Source organism: Taeniopygia guttata, chromosome 3 (assembly GCF_048771995.1).
Source record: "Taeniopygia guttata chromosome 3, bTaeGut7.mat, whole genome shotgun sequence".
NCBI lineage: Eukaryota > Metazoa > Chordata > Aves > Passeriformes > Estrildidae > Taeniopygia > Taeniopygia guttata.
In genome coordinates, this window is record NC_133027.1 from 102,991,540 (window position 1) to 103,004,166 (window position 12,627).

General features: G+C 39.3%; 1 protein-coding gene across 2 annotated transcripts in view; it reads right to left on the bottom strand.

Annotated features, from left to right (window-relative positions):
* LPGAT1 (lysophosphatidylglycerol acyltransferase 1) overlaps positions 1 to 12,627 on the bottom strand; it is a 61,166-nt gene that overhangs the window by 12,313 nt on the left and 36,226 nt on the right. For both annotated transcript variants that reach the window (XM_002193741.7, XM_030269090.4), the window contains exon 6: positions 4,958 to 5,084. In XM_002193741.7, the coding sequence (XP_002193777.3) occupies positions 4,958 to 5,084 (127 nt within the window). The remainder of the gene's footprint in view (positions 1 to 4,957; positions 5,085 to 12,627) is intronic.

The following is a 12,627-nucleotide window of genomic DNA, read 5'->3' on the forward strand; positions in this document are numbered from 1 at the left end:
AGAGGCAGTTTGCTCATCTCCTCAGAGAATAAAATATCACACAGAACAGCCAAGGCAAGGAAAAATGTCAGCATGTAACATCTGAGGCTCCTGAAGTATCTGGGGCACTTGGATCTTTCTAGCTTTTGGGCAAAACTAGCCTCACATTGTGTTAAAATAAGAGCATCTTTGTTCCTGGTGTGGCAAATGGAATTTAAAAGGACTGGGTAAGAACTTGACCAGAAAATTCAAGCAGAATGCAAATACCTGTTTTGCTTCTCATCACAGGAACAGCTGATTTTCTGTCCCCAGGACAAGTGGGAAAGGGGCTAAAAGCAGTGGCAGCAAATGTTGCACCCTGGGAAGCGAAAAGTGGTGGTGGAAATAAAGACACATGTCAATGGGAATCTGGGAAGAATCCTTCTCCAGTAATGAAGCATTACCCTCCAGCTGGAGCTGCCTGCTGGCAGCTGCAAGGTGGCAGCAGCTGCAGGGACACTCCAGGTACCTGACTGAGGGACAGCCACTTCTTAAACTGCTACACAGATTTGTGTCCATGTCCCAAACCAGATTATATTAGAATAAATGACAGTCCAGGAGAAAAGAAAGGATTTTATAAAACAGAAGATGTAATGCCAAAGACATGCTGGCCTATGTGAGAACTGTGGAGAATTAACTACTGATAGGCTGTTTCTCAGAAGACACCAAAGGATTTTCAGAAATATGGCATATTTAGAAACATTTATCTATTTTAAATTGTCCTTTCTGGAGAAACAACTTCTGATTCTGTATTTAAATTCTGAAGTTCATGGCTACCACTTTAAGCACTCACTGCCTTTTATCACCTGTCCTACCCTGCACTGAAGTCCTGTATTACTTGCTGCTCCAAGTAAGTCGTGATATTATTTGCTGCTTCAATAGTTCTAAATAAATCCAAGACAGTAGAGGCTGTCTAGATATCAGGCATGACCAAAAATAAGTTATTTGGGTAAAAAAGTGCATTAATAAACTGCCAAACGGGATGCCCTCCTGCAACATTCATTCAGCAACCACAATGCATTTCATCTTATTTATAGCTCAGAGCCTGGCTTATTTCAATAAATCTGTATCAATGCAGACACAAAAATAGAACTTCCTCAGCAGCTAAAGGCTTGTTTCAGCAGCACAAAAGCTGGAAGGGGAAGAAAGGCAGCAGAGCTGGGAGCAGCCTGTGTGGCACTTCCATGCACGGCCACCCCTGCGTCAGCGCTGACTCAGGCTGCCTCTGACGTCAGGGCTGCCGCACACAGTCACCGTCACACAGCCCAAAAGTGGGCTGTGAGCATCCAAGGGCACCAAGGCAAAAAAACAGCCTCTCACCATTCCTGACTGAGGGGATGCTAAGCACCGAGCCAGCTTCATAGCCAGCGTGTTTTATATTTGCAAGTCTGCCAACAGAACTGCAGCACTCGAGAAATTACTGCTGCAGAAACCTGGTGCTCAGCTAAGAGACACCAAGTCAATCAGACCAAACAAGTGCTTGGTGTGAAAAGAAAAGAAATAAACCCCAAATTTGACTCATGGCATAGAAATGGTGTGTGTAAAATGCATATTTTATGATTGGCTTTTCGCAAATATTACAATGAATATTACATGTGTAATGTTAGAAAGTTATGCTGTATTAATTCTCTTAAGTAATGTGTTAAATATAGTTTTAGGTTCCAACATAATGTTAAAATAGAGACTATTATGTGGTGGGGGAGTTTTTTTTTTGGAATGAGATACTCGCTCCAAGGAACACCTAAATCTTCCAAAGAAAAGGAATTTATGGTTTCTTATCAGAAGAAGCTAATTTCTTCAGGCCTTGCTCAGACTCGAAGACGCTATGGGGATTGAAGGAAACAGCTGACATACAAGAGAGTTTCTTGTTTTAAATAAAATGTATGCATAACCATGAAGGATATATGAATATGCAACAAGTGTATTGTTTTAAGGGTGATTCCTTTGTTCACAAGACATGCTTTTCGTGACTTAGTGTCCGAGAGCATCCGGACGTCCGTAATTCTTTGCTTTTTATTGTCTTGTAATTGTCCTAACTCTAAACTTTATTACTCTAATTGTATTACTATTTTTATAACCATTTTATTATTGTTAAAATTTTAAAAACCAAGTCATCTGCATTTTTCACAGGTGGGAGCTGAGAGTGGCAGCCAATCCATGGCCTCACTACATGGGCACCAAACCACTCAGCTGATTTCCGCAGCGTGGGATTGTAGCGAGTCTGGATTTACAGGCAACACACACCACACGATGACCCAAGCACAAACCTAAACTATTTGAGAAGAGCTAACAAATATTTCCAACTGACTCATTACAAGGCAGGTAGTAATGCCTCTAGTTTGTCATGCTTTGCACCAGATGGACTGACATTGCCCATAAAAATCCCAGTGCCATAAGGCCTGGAGAAAGTTCATTAGATGTTTTCCTTGAGTATTATATTTTAGATAGCAAACTGAGTTTTGCAGCACTTTCCATTAAGTTATGAGACAAGTCAGAGTCAAAAAGCTATTCAATAGATGGGTAAAGTTCTCCCACCTTGTGTTTTTAGATCCAAATGTGGTAATAGTTCTTTTTTCTAGGGAGGTTTCTTTTGATATTCTGAGGAAAATCAGGCCATGGCTTAGCCTAATTATGAACATCTGAAAATTGTGACATTTGTACTGAAAATTGAAGTTTGAAAGGCAAGGTTCAACTCATTATCAAAATTGAGCTTTCAAAAAAAAATTACTGGATTAAACCAAGCCATCTCTGCCATTTCCACCAGCTAGAAAAGCACCTAAAATTATAATATAAGGCTCCTTGCTGCGTTCTCTTCTGTTGCTCCCTGAGCAGGATGAAAAAGAAATAATCCTGCAGCAAAGGCCCAGGCTATGAGAAAAGGCAATCACCAGATTTTAAAGTCTGTAAGGCAGAAAGAGACAGGTGGTGATCCAGGGGCACAGCAGAAGGGACTGACTGAGCCACCAGAACAAAAGCAGCTCTGCAGTCTCTTCTGCTCCAGTTTGAGTGGCACAGAAAATGTTCCTTTCTCCCCCACTGCTGTCACACATCAATACCTCGCTCTGGACTACTCTAAAAGGGAATAAACATGTTTAAATCCTGATTCTTCTTTCATACAGCACAGATGGCATTTGGACAAAACCGTTCTTCACTTTTTCCAAAGGGGTGCTTTTTTTCCCCCCCATCACTCAGTTAAAGGAAACTACATGAGAAACTATTTTTCTCTCTTCCCAGTTATTTCAAAATTATCCTTAAAATTTATTTCAAATCTTATCTCCCAAGACATTCCAAATTACAAAAAATGAGCAAGATTTTATTGCACTAAATGCAGGAAAGTCTAACACCGATGCAGACAGACTTGATGTACATTTAAAGAAAATTTCAGAGGACATCCATGTGCCAACCTGCACCCACCTCACAGTGCAGGGGCCATGTGCCTCAAGAACTAGCAGGACTGGAAGACAGAACGAACTCCAGCCAAACCCAAGACACTCTGGTCTCATTTCAGAGCCATCACACCCTGTGCTCAGCCAGGGCAAGTTGCTGTGTGACTTTCCATTTGGGACACACTTCAGCTGTTTTTACACGGTCAGCCATGACAAATGGAGGTTATTAAAAACATACATAAAGTAGTCAAACAGAGAGGCTTGCCCCTGTCTAACCCAATGACTTAGGCCCTGTGGAAGAAAATAACAAACTTACACCCAAAAATAAATAATTTATATTTTTCTTAGAACTTCAGTATTTTAAGAACTTAATCATTCAAGTTCAATGCAAAAAAGGTTGCATCATATTTAAGCTTGTGATCAAAAATAGGTCTGAATATACATTTAGAAGCAGGAAATGAATTCAACTTATGTTAAACTTACTGTTGTTTTTAAAGAAATTATTTTTGGAAATACTTTTCAGAAGAATTCCAAATACATTCAACTTGCAATTATCCCAGAGATCTGAGGGAGTACTAAGGTGACCTGAATAAAGCACAACAGATATAATGCTATCTTATATAAATTAGGGTATAAGTATGTTCACCTTCAGGGAAAGTTGGAAGGCAGCTTTCTATAAAAAGTAAGGACAGATTTAAACACAGCTGTGGAAAGAAGCTCCAGCAAGCAGCTTGTACTCTGCATCACACAACACTGACACAGCAGTGAGGATGGAGAAGGTCATTCCCACTTAAACTGCCTCCCAGGGGATCCACACAAGGATACTTGAAAGCTTTCTGTAGAAGTCTAAAAGCTCTCCAAATCACCAAGAGGGAGTAAGACAAAAATATGTGATTTGGGGAAAAATGCAACAATTTATTTAGTATAGGAAAAGTGTTAAAATACTTCTGGAGTAACTTGCAACTAAAAGCAAAATTCAGCTTCTCTCTCCATCAGTTTATGTCTTGAGACAAAGAACTGCTGAGGAGAAAAGTTTTAATAGTCCCCGATCCTAGCTGTCAATTAGAGTCACAACTTTTTCCAGCTGCTTTTTTCAATTTCTTTGCTCAACTACTTAAAGAATTCTTTGAGTAAAAAAGCTGGCATTTCTTTATCAGAAAGTTAAATATAACATTTTTTAATGAAATCTGTTTATTTAACAACAGTGATTTTTAATTAGTTGTCATTACTAAAAAACAAAATTTAAAAAATTCAAGTTGGGTTTACCAGCACCTTAACAAAAAAGTGAAGATGACCTAGCCTTCAGATATATTCCTCACAACTCTATTCAACCACAGGACATTAGTCCAAAACTTGAATGTCTGTCCTAAGATACAGAATAGTCACTGAATTTTTTAAAAAAAGATATGTTGTGTTTAAATAATATGAGTTTCCCACCTGTGTGAGACACAAAAAACCCACTCCCACTGCTACTGATTTCCCCTATCCTGAAAGGACACATCTGATTTGTGAATACTTGAGGTCAGTGTAGGAGAAGCAGCTTTACTTCCTACCTGTAATGTACATGTGTCACTGTTGGTTGTCGGTAGCCAAGAATCCAGGTTTGGATGTCTATAGGTTCAGCTTTGGGATATGCAATGGTTGTATCTATCACCCACTGGAGGCCTTTGGATTTGCTCTCTAGGAACAAAAAGAAAATTCCATGTCACTTATTTGAGAGTTATGCAATTTTTATATTACTTCAGGAGGTATGAGGCAGAAATAAGATCATCAAAAATCAAATCTAGATTTCATTACAGAGCACAGAAATACTCTTATAAACTTCAGCTGAACTTAAGATTTTATTTAATGGTTAGTTCTGTTGTTCTTAGATACTGTGGTACACAGAATAGAACAAGTTCACTCACCAGGTTTGAGTACAGTCATAAGACATCTTGGCCCTAAGGTCAGCTGCTTCCCCCCATTCACCAAAAGGAAAAATCCCAAAATAAACATCCAAGCTTCTTGGTCCGCTCTTCAAGCACATTTGCACCTGGGCCTTTCTAAAATATCACTAATGGAGCAGCAGCCATTAGTGCAGATCCCTCAGAGGTTCTTAAAAATGTGAGTTGCAGGATGAAGAGGAAAAGTATCTCTTTCAGGGTGTACTCAGGGTAAGAAAGCAAGGAACAGAAGCTGGCCAGTTTTCCCTGGGGAAGATACTACACCCACAGGTCCCAGGAGAGGCTGACACCAGTACACGTTCATATGCTGCTCAGCTTACTTAGAAACTGAAAAAAGGACCAAAGGAAGTGACAATATTTGCTATTAAGATGAGTAAAGAGAATCAAATCTGTGGGTCCCTTTCAACTCAGAATATTCCATGACTCTATAAAATCTGAATATAAGTTACAACCAGCAACAGTCCAGGTCATAAATCAATGACCCCTTTCTGGCACATCTTCAATTCACAGGTTTGCTAAGAGAGACAGCAGCAGATCTGTAGAACAAACCAAGGAGGAAGGTCACATTGCCAAGATGGCACTTGGAGTTTAGGCTGTGAATTTTCTCTCTGTTCTGGAGCTGTCTTGTGTTTGAGGTCACATCATGCCAGCAGAGTAATGCTCACTTTCTGCTTGACACACTAGTACAACAATATGCTCACACACATCAGGCAGTATCTCCAAGGATTAAAAAAGCTGACTACCAGAATCAGCCACCCATGGGCAAGAGCATGTAAGAAGTGTTAGCTTTTAGTACAAAGTACAGTATTCTTCAAGCCTGCAGCTGAGAAAGCTACAAAATAAAAATGTAACAGAGGTTGACAAGAACACTGTCAGCACCAAGAACATGTATGGGGATTGACTGTTTGCCATCCTTCCCAATACAAGAACAGACACTCAAAACTCAGCCAAGAAGAAAAGTTTTCATAGCAAACAGAAAAAATGATTCTTTGTGCAGAGGTGGTGAAAAAAAAAATAAATGTTGGGAATCACTTGCTAAAGGATGTCAAGGACGCCAGAAGTTGGGATCAAGAGGGAACTGAGTAACCACAGAGGGTTAACTAACCAGGCAGAAATCCCCACCTGGACACTGTCAGAGCTTGGAGAATATGTGAGAGAAGTATGATGCTTGTTTGCTGTGTTCACACTCCTTCTCTCTAATCCACCTGGCGTCATGGACAAGATGTTGGGCTAGACTGATGTGTAGCCTTGCCCAGAGTGGCCATTCTAATTTTACAAATCCACCACACACTTGAAGAAATCTGCAGCACTCAGTCTGAGCAGCACCCTGAAAGCCACAGTTACCGACTCCAGCTAGAATGCACATAAAAGGACTGGCTTGTGAGTTTCTACTTGCATTTGATCTAATTTGCATTTAATTTAATTACGTGTGAAAAGAAAATTACAGCAATGCTATCACATGTATCTATCAATTATTTTAACAAGCAGACAGTGTTTTCTTGGTGTCTGCTCATCAGTGGAGTTGTATTGCTTCATTGCAAATGTACTACTCCAACAGGGCTAGACAGCATTTCCTAAAATTTAGATTATGAGTTCTTAGCACCATGCAACATACTGTTACAAAACTTGACCCTGGGCAAGCTGCACAGGTCAAGCTGAAACATTCAGTGTTGCCTTCTGGAAATACAGTATTTTAGAGCACTGACAGACACATGAAATGAGAACTGGAGGCTGCAGGCTTGCCAGCATCATGACAGAGTGCTTGTCAAGTCTCTCTTAAGAAAAGCACTAACTACAGAGTGCTTCATTTTAAAAGTACCAATGAATCACAGAAGAGCCAATATGAAATTAATATTAAATCAACAGAAGTATTAATTTAGAAATAGATTTTGAAACAAAGTCATTCAAGTTATTATTTTCCCAGATGTAAATCAAGAATGGATAAAGGCAAGTAAATTGCCAAAGTTAAATTGCCTAAGTGAGTAAGCAACAAAGATCATTAATTGCAATGAAACAGTGCCAGATGAATATGGACACATTTTCTAATTATTTACACTAAAGTGTTTCAAAATAATTTATTCAATATTTAGCTATATTAATAATTGTTCTTTCAGTGGATAATGGTTTGCACTTCATTAAGGGAAGACTCCTGCAGTTCTCTGCTGTGCTGATTTCCTACCTTCTGCTTTTGTGGAGAGAGATGGTGCAGCTGTGGATTCTTCAGTCCAGCTCCAAACTCACCTCCAACCCTTTTCAGGCAGGGTGAGGGGAAAAACAGACAGCCCACCAGAAAGACTTTTTTTTCAGGCCAGGAAAAAAAGTTCTGACAGCACCATCAGCCTCTACAGACCTCCATTTAGAGCAAGCAGGTGTTAGTGCAGCTACCTCCACGTGCTCTCAAATCACAGTATTTGTGCTTGCTCTGGTTTAAAATAAGCCTTACATAATCATCCAAGATATCTGACTGCCAAAAAAAACCTACATCACCAAAGATTTAGGAAAATTAATTTTGAAATACGTCTTGTAATTTTTGGAGCGGGGGGGGCAGGGGGTTATACTGTGCTGCAACCTGCTCATAAGTAAATTTATTTTAAAGCCCGGGAGCTCTGACAGATCCTGAAATTGGAAAAGAAACTGACAACTGCACAAAATACAAAGGAGTGGTACCTAAATAGCTCCAAGGGTGATGCTTTCAGGTGTAAGGAGACCTTTAACCAAGACTAAGCTCTATTATTTTTTTAAATGGAGCACATTAACAGGAGCTCAAAACAAAGATTGCAGCATTACTTATAACATGATGTGAATCTCAGGCTGGGCATTTGTACCTGAGAAATCAGGGAGCTGCATATACCTGTGCTAAAAGATTCCTCTCACCCAGCTTGGCTTGGCCAACTCAGCCACATCTTTCTGACAGCCAAACTCTTCTGACTTTCTACCTATCATTACAAGACACTCTTATCCTTCATTTCTAGTACTTGGTGAAAGACTGAGCAGCCTGACTGTCAGAGACTTCAGCAGAAGCAGCTGCTGCAGTGGCCATGCTTAAGCTGACCTCCCCAAACACTGGTTTTTCTCCTGTGGTGGGAGTCTGCTCACCACTTCTAGCACAGGTGGAAGATACAAATTCTCACACTGCTTGAAAATGTTAAGGGTCTGATTCTTTTAAAATAGTACATAAACCTTCTGAACATGCCCATAGGCACCTGCCCTACACAACAGCAGCCAAACCACACAGCAGTGATGTACCTTAGTGTGAATGGTACATACTCGCCTTATGAGTGCTAAGGCAAAATTGAACAATCACATGGAACAACAACTTTCTGACCTAGACAAAAAAAAAATCAGAAGTAAAATTTAAACAGCTTCTTGTTTGTTGTTTGGGGTCTTGGTCTTTTCCCAAATCATCAGCAGAGGCAAATCTTCACAACTGTTTTCTTCACTGTGGATTCAATGGTATTAAGTTGCTCCATATTTACTTAAGAAGTAATTCATCATCAGAGTCTTCAAGGCACTCAAGCTGTCATCCTCTAAAGTCCTTTCACAACAGATGTCTACAATCCCAAATTTATGGGGGTTCAGAGCTTCTCTTCATTCCCCCTCTTTGTTCTCCCTGGGGTTGCTATTTCCTGGGGTCAGCTCAAGCTAAACACCAGATCAGATGATGTACAGAACCCCTCAAACCCACCAGCAGACTGTCAGTGTTTGCCACTGAGAAAAAGAATAAATCACAGACAGATTTCAGCAGGAAAGCCTGCCTCCAGCTGAACTCTGGATGGTGTCACACTGCCAGACTGGATTCAGAGTGGGAAAGAATGCACCAGCCAGGTGTGGACCTGAGGACTGCAGCTTGCACTTGGAAAATAAAGTATCTGTCAGTATTCAGGTGTGGTTTCCTGAACACTTGCACCACTCTGCTGAATGCAGCCAAAGAGGCTGCTGCCTCTCCCTGCACAGCAATCTGATCTTGTAACTTGTCTCTTGTTCTCTACTTGTCCTTGTGTAATCAACTGGACCACTGACCCCAGAATTAACATTTTTCTCCAAAGATTAACTCTCAGACTGAACATATTACTCATCATTCCAAGATTTTAATGCAACAAATCACCTGGAACAAAACAAGAAGCCTTTTTTCCAGGGGGAAGAAAAAAAACAACAATCAAAAGCTTTCTCACATGTTATTCAAGTCCCATTCCTCAGGTAACAGTGAATGAAAAAGTTTGATTTTTAAAAAAATCAATTATGAAGTTCAATTTACAACCCTGTAGAAGTGAAAATTGAATTTCTCTGGGAGAAACAGCATCAGAACTGAATGTACTCTGCTGCATTTGAAAACAGTAAGTTAAGATTCCAGTATGGCTCTAAGTTAATAGTAATCTCTTATCAGACCAAAAATTGCTGCATGGTAAAATAAAAGAGACTTCAAAAAACACATATGAGAGCAAGTTTGATCAAAAATAAGCTCTGGAATGTGCATATTTGAAGAACAATAGCTCCAAACTCCTTTGAATTGTCAGCTTTCTATGTTCTAAATGCTCTAAATGCATTTAGAACATTTTGATGGTCCTGAAACTCACAAAGTCAATTCTTACCAACTGAAGAAACAGTGTATTTGCAACCATGTCAAAGATTAAGTGTTGTGCTAAAAAAAAAACCCAAAAAGCTGTAGAATACCCCTGTGAACACACACTTAGGTCACTGCAGGGTTAGGGTGATGATGGCTGTTCATCAAGTGTTTTTATACTGCCCCTATTTCTGTTCTGTACTAAAGCTTTCAGCTGGAATGTGGGTGCTGGCAGCAGCGCTGGCTCATCTGTCCCACCTGGAGGCTTTCATCAGACATCAGAAGTACCTTAAACCCTTTTTTCAGGGACAGACATCACTTACCTACATTCTCTGCATTATTTAGCTTCAGCAGTGGTCATGCTATCAAATTATTGTACTACCTTTCCTATGTTTTTCCATCCTTCTCTTAATTTAGGAATACAATTACATAATTTTGTTAAACTAAACAAGAGTTCCCAAGGGCAGCAAAAGCAATAAGCATTTCAGTAGCTTAATTTAGTATTTACCAGCAATAAGTTAAAATTCACTCCAATGAAGATTGGTACTTGGGTTTTTAAATATGAAAGAAACCTGTTAAGAGGAAAAAATTAAGACAACAGAGGCTGCTTGTCCTGGAAAAGCTCCTGATAAAGAACTGATCACTTAAAGTACAAGAATTATCAACCAGTATTAATTGCCTTGCTCAGGAACATTTGTTCTTCCTACCACTTCAGAGGAAGAATCAGCTACTAAACTGTGCTAAGTTCATTACTAGCACAAAAATAAATTGAAAATGGGATTGGATATTAAGGTCATAATTAAGACTAATGAATTTTTGGGGAGGTTACTGAACCTTGCACTTCTCAACATAAACCCACCTCTACCAAAGGGATGCCATTAATCAGATTAGAGACCTTAGTGCAGGGCAGATGATGTAGCATTGAGCTACAGTTAGCCCAATTCTTGAACTACGACTTGAAGGCCACAGCTTTGGTGACATGTGACATACAAAAGCCAGCTGGGCTGAGGCATGACACAATCAAACAACTGTATCTGACTTGGTTTGTGTCGAACTGTGATAACAGTATATTAAGGATGAACCACCTTTTATTATAGTTTTCTTTGTCTTCTTTTTGTCTTTCACCCAGTTTAACACATCACTCCAGCTGAGAAAATAGAATGGAATCAAATTTACAACAGTATAAAAGCTACAAAGATCATTTAAAATTAATTAAGTACTAATAAAATGACAGCAGTCAAGAACAGAACCGTGTATCAGGACTGAACATTAAAATAGCTACCCAGGAAACTCAGCAGGAAGGGGACATAATTTTTGATGAAGAAAACTCTTAATCTATAAACCAATTTACCTAAAATCATGTGGGACAGGAAGGTGAATTACCATAAAGCTTGGTGGAAACGAAAAGACAGTCAGAATATGATGGAGCAGAAAGCTTATTATAGTAAGCCAAATAATTTGGCGACCCAGGACTCCAGGAACGTTGTTAAGATAGTACAGAGCACAAGAAGTGCTGCAGATGAAAAATGTGTCCAGTAAACCATGAAGTTCAAGTGTGATGCTTCTGATAAAGGAACCACCTCCCAAGCAAAGGAGAAGAGTTACAAAGTACAAAAGGTTTACAGGCAGTCTCTATGCCAGCCACTGGCAAAACCTTTACTCTGTGCACTGCACCTGGCTCTAGCACCCACAGCTTAACAATGGCACCTGAATAGGAGGGAAGCTTGATTTCACTGCCATGGGTTTTTCATGGGATTTAAAAAAGGGAAAAGATGAAAGAGATTAAAAGTAAAGCTATCCACTAACTTTGTTAGACCTCTAACTTTATAATATAACCATAGCAATTTATAGAACTATATTTCATTCAACTGAACACACATTTTCTGACATAGCAAGAGACCAATAAAAGCATTCAGAAAGCAAGAGATAAGAGGAAGGATCTTTTATACAAGATACAATCGAGAACTATTTCATACATCTCTGAAAGGGAAGCTTTACAATGCTGGAAATATTTTTGTGAGCTTAAAAGAAGAGACGACATAAAACACCTCAGTGTCACTATGTATCGAATACTACTTTTTCATAGCATATAAAATTTACTTTCACTTTTCTTTTTCATCCCTTTTAGTACCTTTTCAAGTCCATTACTATGAAAGAGTGACAGCTAAACCCACGCATTTCATTCCTATTTTTGTCCAATTATCTTTTCTTGAGTAGTATGGACAATATGGTTCCATTTTATTTCTGAAAGAATTCCTTTATTTTAGTACCCAGTTAGGTCCACTACTATGAAATGCTCATTTCTCCAGAGTCTGAATGATGCCACTCAAAGAGGGGGGAAAAAAAATGAAACCAAGTTTGATGTTCAGCTAAGTTGACAGCAACCTAAGAATAGGAAAATATAAAATTGGTATTTGACAAGTGCTTTTGGTCTCCCTCCAGAACCAGACAACTTATAATTAATTTGGGGAACTTCTTACTCTCTCTAACATTTTAAGACAGCAAGAAATAGAACAGAAACAGGTCAAACTTTTCTCCTCAGAAAAACCCAAACTTTTTAACAAGGACCAGGGTATTCAGCTTCTCTCTTTTAACTCTAAAATGTTTTACGACAACAAGAGCTTTCTTCAGCCTTTCCTTTCTGAATGCAGCCTGACAGGAAACACTCTGGTGCATTCCACAGCTTGATTTTTCAGCTCATTTTAAATCTTATCTTCAC